Source organism: Schistocerca piceifrons, chromosome 8 (genome assembly GCF_021461385.2).
Source record: "Schistocerca piceifrons isolate TAMUIC-IGC-003096 chromosome 8, iqSchPice1.1, whole genome shotgun sequence".
Classification (NCBI taxonomy): domain Eukaryota; kingdom Metazoa; phylum Arthropoda; class Insecta; order Orthoptera; family Acrididae; genus Schistocerca; species Schistocerca piceifrons.
This window is the reverse complement of record NC_060145.1, coordinates 204,392,529-204,418,348: the sequence shown is the minus strand read 5'-3', so window position 1 is coordinate 204,418,348 and position 25,820 is coordinate 204,392,529. Positions and strand designations below refer to the sequence as shown.

At 41.1% G+C, this 25,820-nt stretch overlaps 1 protein-coding gene across 1 annotated transcript in view; it reads left to right on the top strand.

Moving 5' to 3' along the window:
• Positions 1-25,535, top strand: part of LOC124711223 (odorant receptor Or2-like) — a 31,833-nt gene extending 6,298 nt beyond the window's left edge. Inside the window, exons 3-5 of the mRNA XM_047241183.1 lie at positions 6,608-6,709; positions 18,366-18,521; positions 25,405-25,535. Coding sequence (XP_047097139.1) covers positions 6,608-6,709; positions 18,366-18,521; positions 25,405-25,461 — 315 coding nt within the window. The 3' untranslated portion in view covers positions 25,462-25,535. The remainder of the gene's footprint in view (positions 1-6,607; positions 6,710-18,365; positions 18,522-25,404) is intronic.
• The last annotated feature ends 285 nt before the right edge of the window (positions 25,536-25,820 follow it).

Below are 25,820 nucleotides of genomic sequence, written 5' to 3'. Positions count from 1 at the left end.
TGCCTCTTGATTTGGTTTGCTGACGTTGGGAGCTGTCCGTATTCCATTTCGACTGACATTTATTCCTTTGTTTGCACGTTGTACGTCAGACCCCTCATGTAGGGCAAAGTCATAGTCACTAAGCATTTACCTGTTACATGGCTGAGTCCCGTTTTACAGCGGCCCTTCAGTGTTTTTTCCGTCGCTACTAGTCTCAATTAGGCCGTTCCAAATTAACTTGTAATCTCCATCTGGGTTATTTGCCCAACAGCTTTCTCTTTATTCGGAATAACACCTGTAAACGGTCCAATGAATTCCACATAAGAGGCTGCATTTCATGCTTGGAATGGTGGCATGGTTTTTTATTGCTTTGTCCATCGCACAAATATGATAAGATGCCTACCAAGTCTTAGCACAACAGGATCATCACCAGATAGCTTCATGAAGTTCACAAAATTATCAGACCACTTAGTAAAAGTATGAATCTGGATCCAGCTACTAGAATAGCAAGCTGAAGTTATCCTTACATGAAACACCGTGTCCTAAAATACTAACATTGTTGAGTTTTAGCATACCCACGTAATCGCATATTACCAATGAGCCATCTTGACCAGGAAACTTTGTCTCATAGTTACGCTGCTCAGTTTTAAGGACAATTCGTTGTAGCTAATGAGGGAGCACTTTTGAAAATTATAATCGTGTGGACAGTTTGCAACAGGTACTAAACTTCAGAATTTAAAGCCCTACGAGACACATTCACTCATCTCTTCAGATATAAGTATATGCTGATCCAATTCGTTGGAAAAGAAGTACCACTATAAACGTTTATACTCCCGACCAAATTTTTGTTTTCATTTTCTACATGACTCTTAAATTTTGGTTTAAGCACATTTTATATAAGTGTAAATTCATTTAATCCATGATCGCCATTCAAATATACTGTTACTGCTAAAATCAGTTCATATGTGCTCCACTTTCTATAACGCCTTTCTGTTGCCATAATGTAATACAAAATAATTATTTAATCAATCACTTTTGTTAAAGAACTCATTAGAACATTCACAACATTGTTTCTAAACCGTATGTTTTACTGATAACGCTAAACTATTTTTTTGAAGACTCACTAATAGAGCAAACTATAGTGGTACATCATCGGCAACGTCGCAATTTTATCTTCATCAGTTTCCTATAAGCCAACCACACAGATTACATATCCATAACAGTCTGAAAACTAAGGTTAATTCATATAAATAAAACACTACGTGGTGACTTATAACAGTAATTCTCTTTGCCACATAGACTAAAAATCACATTAAACTACAACAAAACAACTGTCTTCACATGATCTGTTCCTCAACACACAGAACTGATAGGTTACAGTAAGTCTCCAAGAAGCACGTCGATCACACTGACGTCACTAAATATCGGTTTGGAGCTCTGTGGAGGATGTTCTGTACCAGACGCCAGTGTGGGACTTACGCCACCTGCATCTCTCTTAAGGTAACTGAATTGTGTGGGAATTTCACCTATACGAAACTTTTCTGCAGACACACACTGAAATTTACATGCGCAAACACACACACACACACACACACACACACACACACACACATACACACACAAGACTCACCCATTTTATTACTTAACACATATTATAAGTGTAAGATAAATCAAATATGCAACTAATGTACAAAGTGGAATCGCATACCTTACTTTTAATGTAACATCTTGAACACATTTCAATACAAAATTCATTTAAAGAATTCTTAGGAATGTAAAAGAATTGATTTCGACAATCTCTGCTTGAGAACGGTTCAGCTTTTTAAGTTTCTTGCCTAACAAGATTAACAGAAAATGTAGGGAAGTTTCAAAGGAGGCCTTCATGTATCTTCGCCATTTCGCCATTTGTTTAGTTGATACGAGAGATCGACAGATCTACTTACGTATTTTTTCACTGGAGCCGTTTCATGGAGGTTCTGCAAGACGAAGCCAGTTGCCAGTAATTTACGTCCGTGACGATTTAGGAAATAAAAGTACGGCCAACATGGCATGTAATATTGTGAACAAACTGGTAGTGAATTCAAGGTTGTTTGTGAAACACAATTCGGTAGTTAGGTGCACATTTTTGTTTTTCAAGTGTACTATCAGCCAACACAATAAAAGGATGTAATGACTATGTATATAATATCAAGTATGCATCTACAATAGTATGAAGTGTACACTTGTGGTTGTACATGTCTGTATCCCATAATACTAAAATTTAAGCGGTTGCTAATGGATTGTAAAGCCTACACAGGAGCAGATATAAACTCAGATCACAATTTAGTAACGGTGAAGAATAAGCTGAAGTTTAAGAGACTAGTCAGATAGAATAATTGCGCAAATAGGTAGCATACAGAAGTGCTATGGAATGGAGAAGTACGCCTGAAATTCTCTAAGGCTATAGATACAGCAATAAGGAATAGCCCATTAGGTAGCTCAGTTGAAGAGTAATGGAAACCTCAAAAAAGAGCATGCACAGAAGTTGGAAGGAAAAACACAGGTACAAAGAAAGCAACTGCCAAAAAACCACAGGTAAGAGAATAAATACTTTTGTTGATCGATGAAAGTGGATGTACAAAAATGTTCTGGGTAGTTTAGGAATTCACAGATAAAGTACTTAATAATGAAATAATCAGGAAGTACAGGGAAGCTAAGGCGACATAGCTGACTGGAAAAGTCAACAAATCGAAAAAGAAATGATTTTCGGAAGGACTCTCAGCATATAGAAAAGGTTAAACAACTTTCGGTGAAATTAAAAGCAAAGGTGGTAATTTTTGTGTTAGCAGAAGAGCCAACACTGTGTTACGAATGGAGGCCGAAATGCACGCGTTTTAGCTCACGCAGGCTGGCGTGAGGAGGGAAGAACTATACGGACGTGAGGTCTGGAACACGACAAGGAATAAAATTCAGAAAGCGGACGTAATTAGTTTGATACTTAACTTTAATCCATTAATGATGAACGTCACTCTTGACGGTACATGAGTCACAATATTATCTGTTCAGAATACATTCTTGAAGATAGTACCTATAGTAACTGAATAGGGCGCCTTGCTAGGTCGTAGCAAATGAGGTAGCTGAAGGCTATGCTAAACTGTCGTCTCTGCAAATGAGAGCGTATGTCGACAGTGAACCATCGCTAGCAAAGTCGGCTGTACAACTGGGGCGAGTGCTAGGGAGTCTCTCTAGACCAGACCTGCCGTGTGGCGGCGCTCGGTCTGCAATCACTGATAGTGGCGACACGCGGGTCCGACGTATACTAACGAACCGCGGCCGATTTAAAGGCTACCACTTAGCAAGTGTGGTATCTGGCGGTGACACCACAGTAATATTAAGTGTGCAAGGGGAATTTCAGTGTCAAATGCAGAAGAGTCCACTGATAAGAATACACCTTAGGGCTCTATGAGGAAGAAGACTTGATAGATGTGATACAAGATGAAACAGGAGTCTATATGGAAGAGATACTGGATCTGGTACCAGGATCTTAAATTAATAGATCTTTGTAAGACTTAAGATCAAATAAAGTATAAGGGATTCATAGCATTCCATCACAATTTCAAAAATCAGTGGGGGAAGCAGCAGCAAAGTTACTATTCAGTTTGACGTGTAGAATGTATGAGTCTGGCGACATATCAATTGCGTTTCGAAAAAACATCATCAACACAATTCCGAAACCTGCAAGAGCTGACAAGTGCGAGAATTGTCGCACAGTCAGCTTAAGAGCTCATTCAGCGAACTTGATGTCGAGAATAAGGTACAGAAGAATTCAAAAGAAAATTGAGGATGTGTTTGATAAGATCAGATTGGCTTTAGGGAAGGTAAAGGCACATTAGAGGCAGTTCTGACGTAGCGGTTGATAATGATAGTAAGATTAAAGGAAAATCAAGACATGTTCACAGGATTAGGCCACCTGGAAAAAACGTTCAGCAGTGTCAAATGCTGAAAGATTCTATAAATTTTGCGAAAAATTTAGGGAAGCTCTAGGAAAAGACGAGCAATTATCAATATGTACAAAAGCCAAGACAGAACAATAAGAGTGGAAGACCAGGAACGAAGTACTCGGGTTTAAAAGGGCAGAAGACAGGGATGTAGTCTTTCTCCCCTACTGTTAAATCTATATATCGAAGAAGTAATGACCGAAATACAGTGAAAGGAAGTTTCGAGAGTGGAATTAAAAGTCAGGCTGAAAAGATATGAATGATAATATTCGCAGATACAATACTAACCTCAGTGTAAGTGGAGCAGAGTGACAAGATTTGCTGAACAGCCTGTTGAATTCAGAATACGGATTGGGAGTAAATCGAAGGAAGACGAAAGTAATGAGGAGGAGCAAAAATGAGAACAGAGAGAAACTTTAAATTGGGATGGGTGACAACCAAGCAAATGAAGTTACAGTATTTTGCTATGTAGTGAGCTGTGCACGGCTTATGTTCGTGCCGTTTATTGCTTGACACCTTGTCTTTGCGGTACTGCGTTTCTTATTCGATTTACTGCTGTTACTAAAATGCTAGATTGCCTGCCTGTGAGTGGCAGCAGCAGCGCTTTTCGATAAGAGCACTGTCATACTGTCGTTAGATCGGTCGTCTCATTGGAGGGCGTGTATTTGGTCGCCGACCACTTCCGGGTTCTCTCTGTGTGTCGACTTGTGATTCCTCCTAGTTCTTTCACAGTGACTGGTTTTAGTTTAGTTCGAATTGTTTGTGAAAGTGTTTCGTGGAACCGTGTGAAGCTTGTGTGGTTTTGGCTCAGCAGTTATTTTAATGCTGTCTGTGTGCCGGATTGAGTCAGTTGGTTGGGACGGAGCTGTGAGGAAGTCTCCATGGAGAGAGGCCTGGCTGGGATAGCTGGTGGCGTGCACGCACTGTCAAATCGTGAAGTGCTAGCTGCGAGAGCAACAAAGTTCGCGCCCACCGAACCTGAACACTGAAGCTGAGCGATCAGTTAACCTGTTATGAAACCTCAACTATTGTGACATCTCTCCATTCATTGGTGGATTGTTGCTTCCTGGGCTGCTTGGACTAGCAGCAATGTGATGTGTTGGAGTCGGTGAAATCTTGCAACCGTCTTCCTACTTTGTGATTGATTATTAAATTGACTGTTACATTGCCAGTGAAGTGCACCAGCGGTATTTTGTGCCCTGTGGTCGTTAACGCCCCAGTTACCTGTCTTGGTCGTTAGCATATTTTTCCGGTAGTGTGACTTTCCTCGTTGTATTGATGCTGTCAAGCACAGTGTGTTGTTCGGCAGCTTTTTAGGTTGTTTGGTTCATATTTTGCTTAGGGTGGTTGTTGCTCCCTTGGCTGTTTTTTGACATGCCAACTCCTGAAGACATAGTGCTGTTCGTATCCTCCTCGTCGGCCGATAGGTTCCATCGTTGTGCCGTTGGTCGGACGGAAGGGTATCGGTTAAATTGTTGGTCGGTCTTTGGGCTGTCCCTAGTTTGGGTTGCCATCTGATTATTTAACTTCAACTCTTGGCTGCCTGTCTCAATTCACGTTGCGTTTGAGCTACCTTCTCAAGTTGACCTTTGGAACACTTCTGAGCACCATTTGTTCTGGTTGTTTCAGATTGTGATTTTCCTGTTGGTTTGAAGTATTGTGCGAGGCCTTCGGCCATCTATTATTTCAGTTCTTTTAAATTTTACATAAAGGCCTTCAGCCATGTTAAAGTAAAATTATGAAAATTCATTTTATTTTATAAAAAAAATTTCCTTCAATTGATTCTACCAGAAATTGTTTATAAATCAGGCGCTAAGCCGTTAGTTGTTCGATGTTTTATGTGTGGGCTTCAGCTGAGGCTTTACGTGAACCCCTATTAATATGGCCTTCAGCCATGTGTATTCTTTAAAGGACAAACTTTTTTATCAGAAGGAAGGGGTTTATTTTAAATTGTTTGTCTGACTTGTTGTTCAGGCCTTCAGCCGTTGTTTCAAATTTGTTTGTAGCCTTCAGCCGTGCAATAAGTTAATATTTCTTTGTTTAGCTTTCTGGCTGGTCTTTCGTAAGTTTAAAAAGGATGTTTCTTGGTTAGTAAAATTATTTATTAATGTTTTTTAATTATAGTGGTCCTTCGGATGTGTAGTGTAGCCCTTCAGCCGCTAATTATATCAATTGCATGTTTTGTTTTTTAAAAAAATTTTAACCTTCTGTTTTTTATTGCCTTTGATTTCTAAGCAGCAGAATGTTGAAATTGAAGTGGATTGCTAAGGCATGCAATGAGTTTCTCCGCAGAATCGGCGAGGAAAGAAATATTTGAAAAACTCTGGGTCATGATGGTAAGACATCTGTAAGACACCATGGAAAGATTGTATGGTACCATAGGAAGGTGCAGAAGGTAAAAACGGTAGAGGAAGGTAGATACTGGAATACATCCAGTAGATAACTGACTACATAGGCTGCAGGTGTTCTAAAGCAGATGAATTCGTGGCTGGCCGCACAAAACCAGTCAGAAACCTGGTAAATTAAAAAAAAAAGGAAGAAAGAAACACAATTGTATTCATTCTGATTTGTTCTTTGTGTGTTGATGTTGCAGATAGCAGAAAGAGGGTGTTGTCACTCGTTCAGATGCTATTTCACTTGTTTTCTTTCAGAATAAGGACATCATCACGTCTTTGAGTTCCATGACCTTCCTTTCCAACCCGTGTGGGCAAGTTTATCTGTACTGCTGGGCGGCTCACAACGTAGCTGAAAAGGTTAGTAGAAGGAAAGTGTAATTGCGTCATCTTCGTAAGATTATTTTTCGCTGCGGATTGCACAGTTCTTCAATGAATTTTATTGAATTGGAATGTGCCATACTCTTGTTATCTCGGGCTACGTATTTCCCACTCTACATTGTGTCCCAGAAATGTTGCGAGAAATTTCGAGGGGATGGAGGGTGGGCTCTTGAGGAACAGATGGAGGGCAGGAATCTGTGACCGGAAACGGCATCCTATCACACGGCACAGTGTCGACATTACAGGCGCCGGTGCTTGCCACTAGGCCACCTCTCCGACGGCAATGGTAACTTTGTACGCTGACGGACCTTAGGCGGAACATCTCGCAGTCTCCTTTGTTATTGTGACCACGACAGATTGTCCCGATCGCCGACGGAGAAGATGCAGTTAGCTGCTGCGTAGACATTCCTTTTCTCTCATGGAAGCGACTATCTGTAGCCCTTCTGGATGACGGACTCTGAGACAGGTATCCACTACCAGGTTATTTTTATACTGTATACCGAAGACAAAATTACATAGCCCTATGGCACATCATTTACCGGGAACTTCGATCCGATATTTGAAACCCAATTACGCAATAACAAGAATGGCACGTCTTACGCAACACAACCAACATATCGTGAAAACTAGTGGCTAGCCATCCATCCTTGAGACATTGTAGCCGCTACTTTGTCTTTGTAAAATATCTCCTTATTCAGAGAGACCTATTGCTTTATACGTAACTAGGGAGTCTTCAATTCAAGTCGCTTACCTATTTCGATGTTCCGATAGCACGTGTTTTTAGAACTACAGTAAAGTGCTAACTGTATCTGAAAGCTACCAGAAGTTAACACACTTGGCATCAAACAGTTATAGATCTATGGATTTCCTTTAAGAACCGACCAACCTCATATCGCATTGTTTGTACTGATTATTTCTGCGAGTTTCAACAGAGTAGTTTCCAATAACCAGAGAAGTTCAAAAATGGTTCAAATGGCTCTGAGCACTATGGGACTTAACTTCGGAGGTCATCAGTCCCCTAGAACGTAGAACTACTTAAACCTAACTGACCTAAGGACATTCCACACATCCATGCCCGAGGCAGTTTTCGAACCTTCGACCGTAGCGGTCGCTCGGTGCCGGACTACAGCGCCTAGAACCGCCAGGCCACTCCGGCCAGCTGCAGAGAAGTCATTGGACGTGCGCACTACAAATGTTTCATACTATCATCACTAACTGGCTCTACCTCTGTAAGCAAGTTCTTCTAAGTATCAGCCTTTCGAACTGCTCTTGTGTGATATGTCTGACACCAAGACATCAAATATCCAACTTGTTGAGGAATTCCATACCTTCTGCATTACACCGTTCATACAATAAATCCCGATGACCGCACACGTTCAGAGACGTGGTGTACCATCGTACGAGGAACTCGCCACACTCCAGAAAGTTTACACCCAGCAGCAGCGGCACGGGTAGGCACAATCGCCACCTTTGTATATCTGCCTCCAAATCCTAAGAGTATGTTGCAATGCACTATGGTGTGTCCAAGGCGCCAGCGGAAAAAATCCTCATTGAAAATAGGTGCAGTACTGCAATAGTATCCCCATAACACCAGTGACAAATTCCGCGAAAACAAACAAATGGTGCAACGTTGTAAGGCGTGCCCAGAAAACTGTCGACATGCATCCAGTAGCTCTTCCTCAACAAAGACACAGTAATAGGTATGGTGTAAGGAGAAAACACGCATGAAGTTCAAATCTGTGTTACCGTTGACTCGAAAGAGTGGTGGCTCCCCGATGTAACGAAAAGTCTGGAAAAGTGAGTTAGACCTACACAACTCCTATCTTCACTTTCAGAGTTAACCAAGATCGCGCAATATCATACGTCGCTTCGTAGCAGCTACAACTTACATGTTAAATAATATAAATAAAAACAAATTACCACGCTTAATGCCTAATATGTACACAACAGAAAGATGTTTTCTAACCCAGACCCTTTTACAAATTTTTCCCTTTTGTTTCACATACAAGACTTATTCCACAAACCGCTTGATGTGGGATATGTGGTGAATACCAATGGATTTCTTGCCCTTCAGTGTCTGCAGTTCGTACGTGTTCTGGTGGGCGATTCTTTTAACCCTGTACGACTCATTGTACACTGAAAAAAAAACCTTTTGGCATTTCTGTTTTTTTTTATTCGTAAGCCGAAAAGTTTTCAGAAACACTTTTTCGACTATACGAAAATTACGTTCTCGCGCTCCTTAGATTTGAACGTATGAACACGGCTATGTCCTAGTATTTATATGGACTTTACGCGAGCCGAATCCGCACGGTCCTGGCGTCAATCTCACACGTCATTTCTATTTTGGTGATCGGAATCGGGTTAGGACCACGTATTTCAGTTGACTCATTCCGCTGTTCATCTGAATCTCTACGTCTCCAGTTCGTGTCGTTATGGCAGGTATCATATTTCCTCTGCCAGTTACTCTGCCGTCCTGAATTTTTTCTCCCATAGTCCAGCCGACCGGATGTTCCATCACGCTCTTTTCTCCTATCACTGTTGTTATTGCGCGGTGCTCCACCAAAGTCGTCATGGTAATGGTTATATTGCCCTTTTCTTCGATCATGTGCTGCTTTTGTTTTTTCAGAAGTTAACTCCAACTCGCGCAGAAGGCTTTTGAATGTTTCAATATTCGATCTGTACTTTCCTACAAGCGCTTGCTGGTAGTTGCTTGGTAGTTTCGCGAAAAAGAACTTCAATATTTCACTGTCACTATGTGGCACATCAGTGAACTGATTCTTTTAAATTAACGCCTCAAAGAGCTTCTTGGGACTTTTATATCCTGATGCCATCAGGTCTGGACAGAAAATGATTTCCTGTTTATTCGGTCTTGCATTTCGCGCGACCAATACGTTTCGAGAAACGCGTTTGTGAATTACTGGTACGTTCGGCATGTACCCGCAACACAGCGCATTTTCTCAGTTGCCGTGCCCTTGATTTGCCCGCAGATAAATTCTAATGTTGCTAGCAGTGGCCAAGATATTGGTAGCGTGTTAGAGAATTGTGACAGCCAAATTTTTGGGTGTAGTGACCCTCCATTATCCCGGAAACTTTGAAATTTGAGGATCGATAAAAAGTGTTTGTAATCAAATTCTGGTCCCCCTTGCATGTATCAATAGGCTCCAGTACCAAACGCGCCCGTCTGTTTGACGCGAGCTGACATCTCTTGGTGTGTGTTGTGACCACATAGTCCTGTCCCAAAATGATACTGGAACTGAGCGTTAGGTGTTCCGATTGGGCTTTCATTTTACGTCCGTGTGCTCCCTGGGCTACCGTGCGCTGGTGGTAGTCCACTACCTTTTTCCGAGCCGGTGCACGGTGGGGCGTCGTCCGGCGCTGCGCTTCCATGTTCGCCGGTCGTCGCCTCTGGACGCGATGCACCAATTTGTACTTAGCGTTCCAGGCGTGCTACACGTTCTTCTATGCTTTCACATCTTTGGGTGATACCCGCAACGCGTTCTTCAACGCTTTGCATTCTTTGCGTCTTGCTCGCAAGTACTTCCTTCTCCTGGGCTTTTATTATAACAATTTCTACCGAATTGATGTGTCCAGTTCGCCTAGCGATTCTTCCACGGTTAATCGTCATTTTTGACAATTGTTTGGTGTCAACTGCCTCTATCCTTACCAACTCTGCATCTCTCTTCGACGCCCCTTTTCTTTGCTTCCACACTCGTCTTACCAGCCAGCGCTATTTCATTCTTGACTTCGTTCACAATCCCAAGTACGTTATTCTCTACCACATCCATTTTCTTTTCTAATTACTGCTTTGTGTGCTTTATCAGCCCCAAATTCTCTGATAACAAATCCTTCGGCTGACTAGGACCGTCTTCACCAACTGGTCATGTTGCTTTATACATTTAAGCGCTGTTATACAGTCGTGGCCGAATTTTCCTCGGCTTGTTCGCATCTGTGGTCTTATTTATACAAACAATTGCTTCCACATATCTGTTTGCTTCTACCTCCCTTTCTTTCTCTCTGATTTCACCGGTCAGATCTTCCCGTTCTCGGTCTGCCTCCGATAAGCGTCTAACGTATGAGTTCCGTTCCTCCCGTCCCGTGGGAAAACTCAACCCTGTTACTACCCTAATCCTGCTTCATCGTGTGTCGCATTTATTTGAGCTGCGTTCGACAACATTCGCGCTCTGCTACGAGTGAGTATTCATTAACGATAACTCAACAAAAAAATATAACAGCGAAAACACTAACACACAGAAAACCGAACAATAGGAAATTACTAAATAAATGAAAAAACTGAATGGCTATTACAAGTGCGCTGCAAAACGTTTCTACCGCGAAATCTATTTACAGCGAAGAAAATTAATTGTTTTTCTTTCATCAGAAAATGTTATCGATCAAATCCTGATAGCCCCTCAGCAGTCATAGGAAAGATCCGAGGCAAGAGTCGCCATATAATGCCAGGTGCCGGGGTCGAGATCAGTCTGTACCTCTTTAATTCTGACGAGTCCGCAGCTCGTGGTCTTGCGGTAGCGTTCTCGCTTCCCGCGCCCGGGTTCCCAGGTTCGATTCCCTGCGGGGTCAGGGATTTTCTCTGCCTCGTGATGACTGGGTGTTGTGTGATGTCCTTAGGTTAGTTAGGTTTAAGTACTTCTAAGTTCTAGGGGACTGATGACCATAGATATTAAGTCCCATAGTGCTCAGAGCCATTTGAACCATTTGAATTCTGACGAATTTTTCCTTAGATCTAGACGTGCACTCGACCCCCTCCTTACCTACCACCTAATTAATTATACACATAACGGTAAAAAAAAGGAATTGATGGTGGACACTGATGGTTGGTAAACTAAGGAGTGCAGTCACAATAATTTAATAAAAATCATAATCTACTCAATAAGAAAGGGTATTTTATCACAATAAAATGATTCAAATGGCTCTGAGCACTATGGGACTCAACTTCTGAGGTCATTAGTCGCCTAGAACTTAGAACTAGTTAAACCTAAGTAACCTAAGGACATCACACACATCCATGCCCGAGGCAGGATTCGAACCTGCGACTGTAGCAGTCTCGCGGTTCCAGATTGCAGCGCCTAGAACCGCACGGCCACTTCGGCCGGCTCATAATAATCGACAGGAAATTAGATTCTGCATTTATCTACGGAATGATTTGCTGATTAAATGTTACAACGAGATTTATTATAAAAGAGAACACAAAGGTACTTGATTGTCGAGACAAACAATAGGCTAAAGGATACGACATACTGAACTATTATGAGAATAAGATTTGGCTGGAGAACAAGGGGGTTCAACTCTTTGTAATGCAATAGATTTACGACAGTGACTGGAGGTCTTAATGAATCAAATATTACTCCCCCGACTTTCATGCAGTATCGCGACTAGTAGTTAGAGCTCAAATGGGAACATATGGAGAAACAAGCAAGGTGTAGCAAAGCGAGGACGTGTGCTGCTGAGGGCTTCAGTATCAAAATGATAGATGCTATAATCCCGGAGTCGCAAAATACTTTACCAGACCTGAAACCTACAGCACTCTGTCGGTAGGCAGCGTTCTGATGATGTTGGAGCCACCGACTCCTGCTGTGCAGCAGCTCTGTTTCCACCTGTGGCCTCAAATGAAGTCCGAGAATTTCCAGTTCTCCTCACGTGGCCGCAGCAGGGATACTCCTGGTTGCACAAGGATGTATCTCTGGTCGGTACAGCTGTGAAAACGCAGAATAAGAATCTGGAGTATGACCAATGTCATGCTTCACAACTATTCTGAGAAAGTGCGACTAAGTCGCAAGACTGTCCGATTCCGACCAAGATCAGATCCCGAATGCCACGCGCTCGCGCAATGCAAGAGCGAAGCCAGCGCTACTCAACTCTACACTGTCCTCGAAAAGCCCGGAATCCAAATGCAGTGCTCATTCCAAAATTCCCGCACACTATGTCAGAACATCGTTTGGTTGTACTTCTGGAATACTGATGCTCGGTTCAGTACTGGAAAATCTATTCCAAGGACCTGAAGCAGATAGTATCCTCCAAAACTGTCTTCTTCGGAAACTGGCGGGATCGAACTGGGGTACACATCCACAAACATTAAGAACAACAGCTCTTGACTTATGCTACTCTGCAGGAGAGTATGCTAGCCCAGTGCGGTACAATTCAGTACATGCAAATCAGGTTGATGTAGCCTTAGATGACAGCTGTAGCCAGCCGTTGTGGCCGAGCGATTCTAGGCGCTTTAGTTCGGAATCGAGCTGCTGGTACAATCGCAGGTTCGAATCTTACAACAGGGATGGATGTGTGTGATGTCGTTAAGTTAGTTAGATTTAAGTAGTTCTAAGTGCAGGTGACTAATGACCTCAGATATTAAGTCCCATAGTGCTGAGAGCCATTTGAATCACTGCTGTACGATTGTTACAGGCTGCCTAAGGCCAACCCCCATGGTCAAAGTTCAATGTCTCACTGGGGTTGCTCCATGTGACATCAGAAGAGAGGTCACTGCTAACATCGAGAAGCTTTAATCAAATACAGTGACCCCACATGCAGTCTTTGGATATCAACCTGCCAAGTCTGAAGTCCAGGAAGAATTTCCTAACAACTTCACAGCCCTTAGCAGGACCAACTGCGGCTACCCGACTCACCAAGTGGAAAGAATGATGCCAACACCTGTCAAACTGGATGACACCACAGCAATCCCTGCCGCCTGGACACATGGAGAAGTGGGTCATCTGGAAGTCCTTGAAAAGTCTGCGGACTGAAGTCGCAAGATCGGAGGACAGTCTCCTTAAATGGAACTTCCGCCTGCCAACTGCCAACACAACACTGTGCGAATGCCGTGAATTGCAGAAAACCCGGCATCTCTTTAAATGTAGCTCATGCCCAACCAACTGCAACATGAAGATTTAACGTCTGTAACACCCAATGCTATCAAAGTTGCCCAGTTCTGGGTGAATGCTGTATAGTGTTCTTTGTATGTATTGCATATGTGTTCATTTTAGTGTACATCTGACACGAATAAAGAAGACGAATCTCAGAACATCATCTGCACCAATAGCGATCGTTCCCTCCAATTACGTGCAGGGCTTTATGACATCAACTCACCTCAGTTTAAGTTGACCCATCAAGCGCCTGCTATTTAGATGGGGACACTGAACTTGCAACTTGACCGGCTACGAAAACAGTATGCCAACATCACCAGCCATCCGACACCAGACAGTCGCGCCCAGCAGGGCACAGCCCACAAGTATTATCAGAATCATGTAAGACAATAAAGTCAGTCAGCGCCAGCAGTCTAGATTCCAGACGCGCGGGAATGGTAAACACATAAACAGCGGCGACACTCAGACGGCTTGGAGGTCATTTCGCCATTCTTACAAGAGGTGAAACTAGACTGAGCTCAGTCGCCCCACCAGACGTTCAAGCCCATTGATGTACGGCCCTCTCTGTATTCGTGGGAGTGCAGCCCCCACGAAAACTCAGTGTGTAGTTCAAAATGGCTCTGAGCACTATGGGACTTAACTTCCGAGGTCATCAGTCCCCTAGAACTTAGAACTACTTAAACCTAACTAACCTAAGGACATCACACACATCCATGCCCGAGGCAGGATTCGAACCTGCGACCGTAACGGTCGCACGGTTCCAGACTGAGGCGCCTAGAACCGCTCGGCCACTCTGGTCAGCTCAGTGTGTAGTGTTCTCCAGTGCTCGCCTCGCAACAATTCACCCAGGGAAGTAACAGAGAAAACTAAAAGCAAGACCACATACAGTTCCCAACATGCATAGCAATCAAGTGAAAAGTAATTTGAGCTCTCAGTACAAATACTCTGATGAGCATAACCATTGCACGACGAGAAAGTCACATCTAAGGTTATCGGGCCTTTTTTTCTTCTAGGAAGTGCGTGATTCAGATTTTGCAGCTGCTACCGTGACGGGTGAGAGGTACGTCTATATGTTACAAAATCGCATAATCCCCATCCTGGCTGATAAACACCTGCTGGAACGTACGATGTTTATGCAGGATGGCGCTCCATCCCATACTGCTACACGCGTGAAAGATCTCTTGTGCGCGTCGTTTGGTGATGATCGTGTGCTCAGCCGCCACTTTCGTCATGCTTGGCCTCCCAGGTCCCCAGACCTCAGTCGGTGCGATTATTGGCTTTGGGGTTACCTGAAGTCGCAAGTCTATCATGATCGACCGACATCCCTAGGGATGCTGAAAGACAACTTCCGACGCCAATGCGTCACAATAACTCCGGACATGCTTTACAGTGCTATTCACAACATTATTCCTTGACTGCATCTATTGTTGAGGAATGATGGTTGACATATTGAGCATTTCCTGTAAAGAACATCATCTTTCCTTTGTCTTACTTTGTTACGCTAATTATTGCTATTCTGATCAGATGAAGCGCCACCTGTCGGACATTTTTGGAATGTTTGTATTTTATTGCTTCTAATAAAACCCCATGTCATTCCAAGCATGTGTGTCAATTTGTACCTCTCTATCTACATTATTCCGTGATTTATTCAGTTTTCAAATTTATACTGACTTTTTGATCACCAAGCACATATAATTGACGTATACGTAACATATATCTCACATATTTCATTAGTACCAGTAAAATATTCCGACCTCCAGTTCCTTCTGTGTCCTGAAGAGTGATTTAATTCTGCTTGGGCAAAAAAAGGAATTTGTAATTTTGCTTGGGTGGAAAATATGGCCGGCCGGAGTGGCCGGGCGGTTCTAGGCGCTACAGTCTGGAACCGCGCGACCGCTACGGTCGCAGGTTCGAATCCTGCCTCGAGCATGGATGTGCATGGTGTCCTTAGGTTAGTTAGGTTTAAGTAGTTCTACTTTTTAGGGGACTGATAACCTCAGAAGTTAAGTCCCATAGTGCTCACAGCTATTTGAACCATTTTTGAAAAGTATGCAAAAGTAGCGGACGATATTTTCCCTTTTATATCCTCTCCGTTGATTTTAACAGACAAACTTCCGTCAATGAAACAGGATCCATAAAACACAGTTTGCGCTTCGTACTTTAAAAGTATTTTAAGTCAACTAAATACACGGAAAAATATCAACAGGAAGCTTTTGAACATTTTTACATGTCCCCTAGACTCATCTCTACCATCACCCGTAGGGATAGTATGAGTGTCTTGCTAGGACTCTTTTTTATACCAATAATGATATATATATATGCAAATATTGCTTTAAATTGCTCTAGGCGTTTCTGAGTTATGTCGGAACACTCAGCCACAGTGAAGCTACGTGTATGTTAATATCACAATAATTTTTTCTGAAAGTGCCAAATAGGTGCACCATTTTGATGGAAATTGATTCAGGCGTTACAGTAATAGGAAGATATCTCACTGTCTTTGGCGGCCTCCAATGACTCATTACTCCTAGGGGTCTATCATAGCCACTGAGTCTAGCGACGTCGAAAACTATTTATTAGGTACTGACATCAATAGTTACTGAATGTTTTACATGTTAGAGCTTCTCAACCTTAACTATAACGGTGGTAAATACGTATTACCCACAAAGAACTTACATACAGACCATTATACAATTACTGTGTTACGAATAGACAAAACAAAATTCGTATATCTGGAAAACAGATAGCATTCCGAAAAGCTTCTAGTCGTCTCGGAATGGGTGAAAACTGGCTCTGTATGGTTATCAAGGTAAAGTTTTAATACTGTTATTGCTACGCAATACTAGCAAGTTAAGGTAGCGGTGATGAAGGTAAATACCCATCACGCACTCTTCTCTCCAAAGTAGGACACAAAGTCTCAATAATATTGTCATCTGCTGACTGTGGCGGGCAGGGGAACGCGGTAATTTATCCTCGTGGTTAGAAACCCAGTGCTGGACGAGGCGATCTGTCTAAACAGGTACCCTGTCAGCTTCGAACACAGGAGCATCACTGGGGAATAAATATTCTACCATTCGATGGACCTGTTCACCAAAAATTGCCACATAGTGCTCGGCAATAATACTACCTAACAGAGTAAGAATCGAGCCCATGGAATACCTGATATGGCCGTCCATATCATCAGCAAACCCCTCCATACATGAGTCTTGGCTGTAAGCTGTCTGCGTCGTAGATCTGGGGGCTTGTACGCCAGACACAAACTCGGCAAGTAATTGGAAACCGTATGAAACAAGACCCATAGGACTAAATGAATTGGTAGCACTTTTCCTTAGTCCAGGTTTTATGGATTCGGCACCACGTCGGATGTCCAACTGTGAAGTTACATTTGCTTCTGACTTATCTTTCATCACAGTCATCTTCAATGACCGTCCAGCACCATCACTCAAGACGCACCTTCGTCGGCGTCGTGACTTAGAGGATCACGTTTTCCCGCTTTCCCCGTGTGCGGTGTAAATCTTCGAGGGGGTGACTCTTGACACACCAGTGTGGCAACTTTTGCTGCGGAAGCACCCAACATACGCCCTCCAATTTGCTCACGTTCGCATTGACTTAGCTCTGGCATTATACACTCACAACTAGACAGAACACTTTTCTGAGCACGACTGACATTTTCAAATTAAGGAGTGCACCACACAGGTGTGGTTCGTCGTGGATACAACAGCACGATCTCAATTTAAGCGAAGGCATGCATTGCTCAAGATGTTTCCCCATTTTTGTGCACATTCTAAACAGGCTGTCCCAAGAAGAATGGTGACTATTCAGAGACATGGCCGCAACGATCATTCGAAGCAAAAATGTCTGGTGAACGTGGCCACTAAGATCCGTCCGTTAAGAGTTATGAGCACTTTTTCATCTTCGTTACTGAAACAAATCTCCTCTAGTAAACAATTGTTGATAGCTCTTAAGGTATGCATTTTACATCTCATGTTCAGTAAACAATTTTTTCTTGTTTTGGTCTATACCAAATCCTCCCACAATATGGAAAGCAAACAGCTCGCAGTAGAGGAGTAGAAGAGATTTGCTTCCCTGTATCGAAGATGAATTGCTCATATTTCTTCGGGTCTGGCTTTTAGAACCAATGTTTTCTAGACTAATTTGCTTCGAATGATCTGCCCTGTCATATCCCTGATTACTGGCGATTCCATCTGGGACCCCATATATGTATAACGATTCTTTCTGTCCTAAATAATACTTATGCGTCACTTACTTTACACCCTCACACCCATGGGAGGTAGGTGGATCTTACTCCCTAAGGTGCTTCTTCCCACACTGTAAGTCATGTGGGTACCGATTATGGAAGAAACTAATGTATTTGGTTAGGAAGAGATGTGGGACTTGCATACATACTTACACGCATACGATTTTTATAAATGAAAAATAAAATTAATCCAGAGACAGAATTTAGTAAACGTAATATACTCAGTGCTTCGTGTAATGGCTGTCTGCTATGATAACTGCCTTTCTTGTGGTAATGGGTAAGAAGTTACTTTTAGTGAAGAATGAATTTGCGAAGTTGCTGTTTTCTCATTCATAGGTTTTTCAGCTTCTATTAATAATTTTGAAATACATTGAGAGATATATAGAAAGCACGTTTTAGTGAAGAGAAATTTAATTACTAAGTGACGTGAGACATACTGACGAGAATTTTGGCCTTTGTAGCAGTATGACATTGCCACTAATTGGTGTGCTCTTTTTTTCAACAGGCAAATGCAGTTTCCACGGCTGCATACAGCTGTTCGTGGGTAGAGGGGAGTGCACGGTTCAACCGCGCCCTCAGGATCCTCATCACTCGCGCCCAGAAGCCCCTGGTTCTCACTGCTGGAAGTCTCTATCCTATAGATAGAGCAGCCTTCCTCTCGGTAACTAAGCAGCTGAACCGCAATCTGTCTTTATAGTCTGTTGTGCAATAAACAGTGCCCGCAGTACTCTTCAGATTATGGCAAACAGTAACAACAGGGTGGTACCTACGGTTCAAACCGACATTTGTGGGCGGTTGGCGCTACATCGTAAGTGTGTGACAAGATGGAAATTTGGGTAGGACGCGAGTTGTGCCCGGATTTCTGGGATGGTAAAGGTGGCCATCAACGAGAAGCAGGACATCCAGGTTCAAGTTATAGGCTGGGAAAAGTTTTCACTTGTCGCCATTGAGATTATCCAAACGAGTCAGGGTGTCTTTAACGTCATCATGTACATACTGCTGCAGGATCATGAATGGTGTCTATTGATTTGGACATAACCGTAAGAACAGACACTACACATACATGAAACCATACACCTTGTTCGTTGTTGAGAGACCTATTGGCTTTAACCACCTTTTCGCAGTGAGAACTGTTTTCACATTTATCAGATTGCTTGCCATCTGTGTTGGCGTAAGCTGTCGCCAGCACACCAGCTGGCAAAAATGAAGCGGAAAGCTCCATGACTAGGCGCTGGATCAAGTGCACCGATCATGGGAGCGGACAGAGAAACACCTGCAAGCAAAATGCCTCCAACGCCCTCTCGACAGCATCTATTTAGGCAGCCGCCGCTGACCTGAGGGCATCACTGATGCATCGATTTCAGTTTCACGTCAGTCAGTATACTTGCAGGTCGTTGTAGGTCATGACAGTATATAACGACAAAATTAGTGCCTATAGCGGGACTAGTAGTGAGACTAAGTTTTGTAACAGGAAGATTACAGACTATTACTGATGAGTTTGAACCACAACACACGGACTCTATTAAAGTTAATTAAAAGTTCGTCTAATTAAAGAACCGTTAAATACACTTGTGCAGTTGTGTTGTAGAAAGAGGGTACGGGCCACCCATAACAACATCCTCTCCCTTGCTGCCTTGCCTCTAAGTGTGAGGCACTTATTGACTTCTTACCAGGAAAGTTGTTGACTGTTATCATTACCGTGGATTTGTAGATCCAAAATGTAATTTATTTTGACGCTCTGCTGGCGAACTACGAAAGTGATATATCAGCAGATATCGACATATACTGTCACTTCGCCTACATTGAATTTGCTTTACCTGGAAATAGTTTAATAGAGTATCGCGACAGCAATCATTACAACCTAGTAACGGTAGAAGAACCTAACTTACAATAGGTACATTTTAACGGCTGAAAAGACAGTTTCGACTTCTACATCTACACATACACTCTGAAAGCCCCTGCGTAGTACCTGGTGGGGTACATTTTACCAATATTACTGACTACCTGCCTGCATTACTAAAATGCTTCTACAGCATCATGGCCGTGAATTTGAATTTTAGGGATAATTTTGTGTTTTGTTTTCTATCAAATTTAATTATTGTGCAGGAAGAGTATAATGCTATATTCACCGTAGCAGTAGTTTCCTCTCCAACAGGGCATGAAATGGTACCTTCGTTTTCACCATCATATACCCTGCGGTGACGTAGTTTGGAGAAACTGTATTCTGTAGTAATAGTAAAAGTTCAGAAAAAGTGGTCACACAGATCCGTAGGATCCGTCCACGAACATCTTACAGGGTTTCATTAAAACTTCTCGGAACATTTACTTAACTTTGTTGTGTGTTCCTCTGCTTATTCTCGCCATGTAGGATTTTTTTAACATAATGGACACTTCCGAAGAAATTTTAACATTCAATCTACACACAAGACAGGAAGTCGATTTTTTTCTTTCTTATTCATTGTATTTTATTCGTTGTATTTCTTGCTTATTCATTGCAAACCAAAGTATGGCCTATCTTTGTGTTTCACTTTCAAAAACCTCCAAAGAGGGCTAAAAACATGATTGATTAGTCACAGACTCTTTGTAATTCACTTTGTATAGTTTTTACAAGAGTTTCTCACAGTAATTTGCGCTGTTCATTGTATTATGTTACCTGTGTATTTATAGTATTACAGATGCATGAATGCTGGAATTATGTAGTCTTTTGGAATATATTTTATAAAGGGGTAGTGAAATGAACATGAGACAAGCAGGAAAAGTAAGCAAAATGCTGTTTATTTCAAAACTAGTTGCCATAACTGTTAATAAATATATCTGTCCAACACAAGTCTGTCAATGCGTTCATGGAAAAAGTTTGTGGTTGCCTATGGAAACATGATTTACCTGGGCATCCACCTCTTCATTCGAAGCAATTCGTCGGCCACATACATGTGGGCGGGCACACATGTAGCCAAGCTGTTTAGACTACCCTGCAGAAGTTTCGCTGGTAAGTCATTAGAGACGCTCAATACAGTCCCCATCTCTCCCCATGTGATTTCGATTTTTATGGAGCAGTAAAGTATGACATTCGTGACTGTCGATTTGCTTCGGACGAAGAAGTACATGCCTGTGTAAAATCATGGTACCTTAGGCAACCACAAACGTTTTTCCATGAAGGCAGTGACCATTTTGTCTCACAGTGAGATAAATGTGTTAATTGTTAGGCCGGTCACTTTTGAAATAATAAACAGTTCAATTACCTTTTCCCATCTGTCTCATTTTCATTTGACTGCCCATTACATTCATTCTCGTTTCTGGAATAATCTTGATATTTGGCCTTATCACAATGTGGTATCTCCACAGGGTTCACCTTTTCCTTATATCGAGATTGATGAAAGTATTGAGTTCGCTAAAACCCCTAACACACGGTCCATATCGTAAAAGTGTGAGACTAATTGAAACGTAATGGCATTTTTTGCAACGAAAATTTTTACTACTCGGGAAGGAGATATCCATTTCTAACTCTGGAGCCTCGTATGCAATTTGTGCATTTCAAAACCAAACCTGCAACGAACAGCGATGTCCTCACTACAGCAATGTCGATCAATTAGATCTGCATTACGTAACGAAAATTCTATGTATAAGAAGAGATATTATTTGCCATCTATCTGGGAAGTACAACGGAATATATAACTGAAGTCATATAGGTATCATACTATGATTGGCCTTTCAGCGTATGGAACTCATATTATGACATGTTTCATACTTTCCCTAAACGCTGTATCCTACAATTATACAGACATTCTGCCTTTCCCTGCCAAGTTGTGTTCTGTTATGCATTGCGTCACTTTAAACACAGATCAACATCTACCATGACATTTGGCTGATACAGTAGAGCAGGATTATACACGAAAAATAATTGGTATAGCTTTCTGTGCGTTTTCCAATTAAGGTACTGAGATTACCAATTACAGTCAAGCGACAATTTCTTGAAGGAGATTACCTTTTAATATTGATTCCAACAAGCAAGCAGAGTAGCGCAGAAATAATGAGAAATGTTTAATAATCGGTGAATGTTGATCAGGAGAGTGATTTGCAAACAGAAACTGGGGCAGGTTGGCCAATGTGAAATTACGCAGTCTACTGTAAGTTTCATGCTCCAGAAAATTTCCCTGGGTTGGCACCCACTTTAATTAAAACCGGAAAAATTTAATATAAGAACTGAATTAATCTTTAAAGTAATAAACTGATTATTAATACTAATAAAAAATCTAAGTGAGTATAAGGAATGAGCATAAGGGAACAGTTTAAGTACAACTGTCAAATCAAATAATTCAGAGCAAACTGAAACTTAAGCCTCAAAAAAAGGAAGAAGATAATCAAACAAAGACTGGAAATATAAGGCCTGCCTTTTGTGCTTCAGAAACTCAAGAAGGGATGTACTAAAATAATTTTACAAAAGCGGACGGGTTTGTCTGAGAAACAGTCATCACAGTTTAATATAGTTTATTAAATTAAAACGTCATATAAAAAAACTCGAGATAATTCTAAACTGTGATCGGTTGTTGTCTGTTATGTAATTCACTACATAGCTTATTGTTGTACTGAGTGCTGCTGTACATTGCGGTGATAAATAAAGAGGAAAACTTCAGCGCACATGGGAAAGCTTCACACAATATGCACGATTCATGCACAAGAATAGAGGTAATACGAATTTTGCCCCTCACATAAGATAGAGGTTCAGAGGTTCATGCCTATCGCTATTACTCTTAATGTCATGGCGAATATTATGGAACACTTTTCGACAAAGATATATATCTGCATCACCTTGAACATGAAACTAAGCTATGGTGGCGTGAAACACCCATAAAAATCGTTGAATATTAATGATCGAAGCAAAATTACTAATATTCGTAAAAACTTCTAAAACACCAATGCAAACCGTATAGACACAAACAGCAACGAAATGTCAAGCGGAATTAAAAATAAAAGTATCGAACATTGTCCTGAAATTAAATACAGTCAAATTACCACCAAGTGGCATGAACAGAGCAACACAATCTTAGAACTGAAAAGAAATTAAAAGTAGATGAAATGAAACACATACACTCGACAGAAGTTCACACGTACATTCCAATTAAAAGAAAAGTCAGACAACTGAATTTTAAACCTGTGCTGGCGTAACGAACTTTCTATACCACGTGTTGTGCTTGCAGAAACCGAGGACCACAAAAACTTCCTGCATACAGAAAAACCTACTCTGAAACATGTAAGAATTCGGCTTCCAAACTTAAAATTGAAGTAGCAAATCAAATATGTACATCAGTTGTATTAGCTACACACCATCACATATTATTACTACACTTACCAATAGCACAGTCCAGAATGACGAGAGCACGCTCTCCCTACAAAGAAAGTCCCCCCAGTAGACAGAAGAGACCACAGGGATACTTTCCGACACCAACTTAACTACTGTCGATTGACTAACGAAAAAGTACAAATGTCTTTCCCTTGACTAAGAAAGCTACGTTCGCTACACTGTTGCTGCCACAACAGAGAACTAGATGCTGTACTACTACCATATATAAGACAAATTCAACATAGATACTCACTGAGTCATTCATACAGATCATAAAGAAAGAGAGGTTTTTTGGGAGCGCAAAATTTAGTTAATGTACGTAGGATTAGATGCTTAGTGGAAAAATTGATACTTTAACCTAATTGTGTACCACTTAATGGGAACAAACACGAAGTACAAAACTTAATTAGAAACAGTTGAACGTGACAGCACGAAATACCACTTAAATAGTATGAAACGATTGAACAGAGAAGTTTCAATGTCTAGATGAGAGGGTTATTTGAAAACCACTCAGTGGGAGTAGACACTTTTGCATGATTGTTACATTTATAAAATGTCAAATGGGATTGTGTTTCAGGAGTGGAACGAGGATATACTACTGTAAATGGTAAACTAGTTAGGAGGTTTTGTGATAAAATATCGAATCAATTCAATTAGATGTTGGTTGTGTGGGGTCAGAGGTAGCTCCTCATGTCTGTTGTGTAGAAAAAGCTTCAAAGTTATTTTGCCAGCCTGAAATTTGGGTAGTTTGTAGAGAAAGATAATACTTTTTCACAGCAAGCTGATTTTTACAGTTCATTTTTATTTGTTGCTACTAAAAGTTTCGGTATGTAGTAATGAGTAAATAAGCTCCATCAAGATAAAAGAGCTGTGACAAATGCTTCTCATGTAGAGTCCATGAAGACTCAAAAGTGCCGGTCGGAGCGGTTGAGCGGTTCTAGGCGCCACAGTCTGGAACCGCGCTGCCGCTACAGACGCAGGTTCGAATCCTGCCTTGGGCATGGATGTGTGTGATGTCCTTAGGTTAGTTAGGTTTAAGTAGTTCTACATTCTAGGGCACTGATGACCTCAGGAGTTAAGTCCCATAGTGCTCAGAGCCATTTGAACCATTTGAGTCAAAAGTGTGGTCAAAACTATAATCATATAATGTAATATCCAGTACATAAAACTTCAGCAAATAGACACGACAATAATATGGAGCAAAATATTGGCACAGTACCCCTTAGTGATACGCAAAATATTACCTTGTATGATAAGTCTTTACGTTTATATGATGCAGCATTTCTATACCAGCCTATTCCCACAGCTATAAAATTGTTTCATAAATTAGTTTCAGCAATTAATTCATTGCCAAAATATTTCATATTCAGTTTGTATCAGGGTCCTATGTCACTGATATTATATACAGTCCAATCTGTTGTTAACATGTTTGTGAACCATTAAACATACAGTAAATAATTTTCAAAAGTCCTTGTTGCATACCCCTTAAGTATATAAATTTTTTGTGATGTTCTTTTCTGCAATTTTAAAGTAGTTTATGCATCACACATGTGTAGCTCTGAATGTAAGCCTATAAACCCTTATTGTAGCAATCAAATGCCTTTGACATGAGGGAGGCCATTCAGTACACATAAATATGAAGTTTTGTAAGGTTGAGCTACCGGAAGAGAAAGTTTGTTGTTGTTCAAAGTAATGTAACAAAAAGCTAGATAACATGTTGGTATTAATAGACATAGCTAAATGATTTTTATAGTGAAAAATCGAATGTGTAAATGTCTTCACCTATATAAGTAAGAAATAACGATTATGAAATTTTTCTTTTGTAAATTTCTACACTTCAGTCTTTCTATACCTCAAACTTTTGCTTTAAAATTGTGGCGAAATTGTGCTCTGACTGTGAGTGGAAACAACAAAAATTTTCACATGTTACATGTTTGAACAAGGAATGTAACATCAAAGGAATTTGTTAATTTGTATGAACAGAATGAAACAAGCAAAGGACAACTAATTAAATAAGTAATTTATAACAAACTTTTGTCCTGAACTTTTTAGATATGTCACATATTAAGGAAATTTAGGAAGATGAATGTGGGTTATAGTTTGTATCATAACCTGTCAGTGTTATAGGAAGTTAAGGTTTCTTGCTGGTACTGTAATGATGTATATAACTCTTCACTCTCTAATTATGTACTGACATGTTTTACAGCTGGTGAATACATCTTACTCATACTATGCCCTTTTGGGCCAAATAAACAATCGATAGACCAGGAGTTCATGGAGGATGTAGTAACACTGATATCAGTCGCTCTTCAGACACTTCACATCAGCAAAATGTGGTTCAAAAGTATAAAAATATATAATACATCAACTGCAAATGAAACTACAATGGAAAAAAAATTGTAAATATTTATAGCATGTAATAATATTTTCGTTTCAAAATTCCATTACAAAAGCACTACATTTTTAATGTAATATTGGCGTTTCTTTCCACTTGTTACACTGAAAAATATTTTATCTGAGTTTATTAATTTTCATTTAGATTATATTTCAGATGAGACTGTTGTATCTGCGAAACTAGATGCTATAAAATTGCTTGCTTTCATAATAAACGAGTTTTGTTCC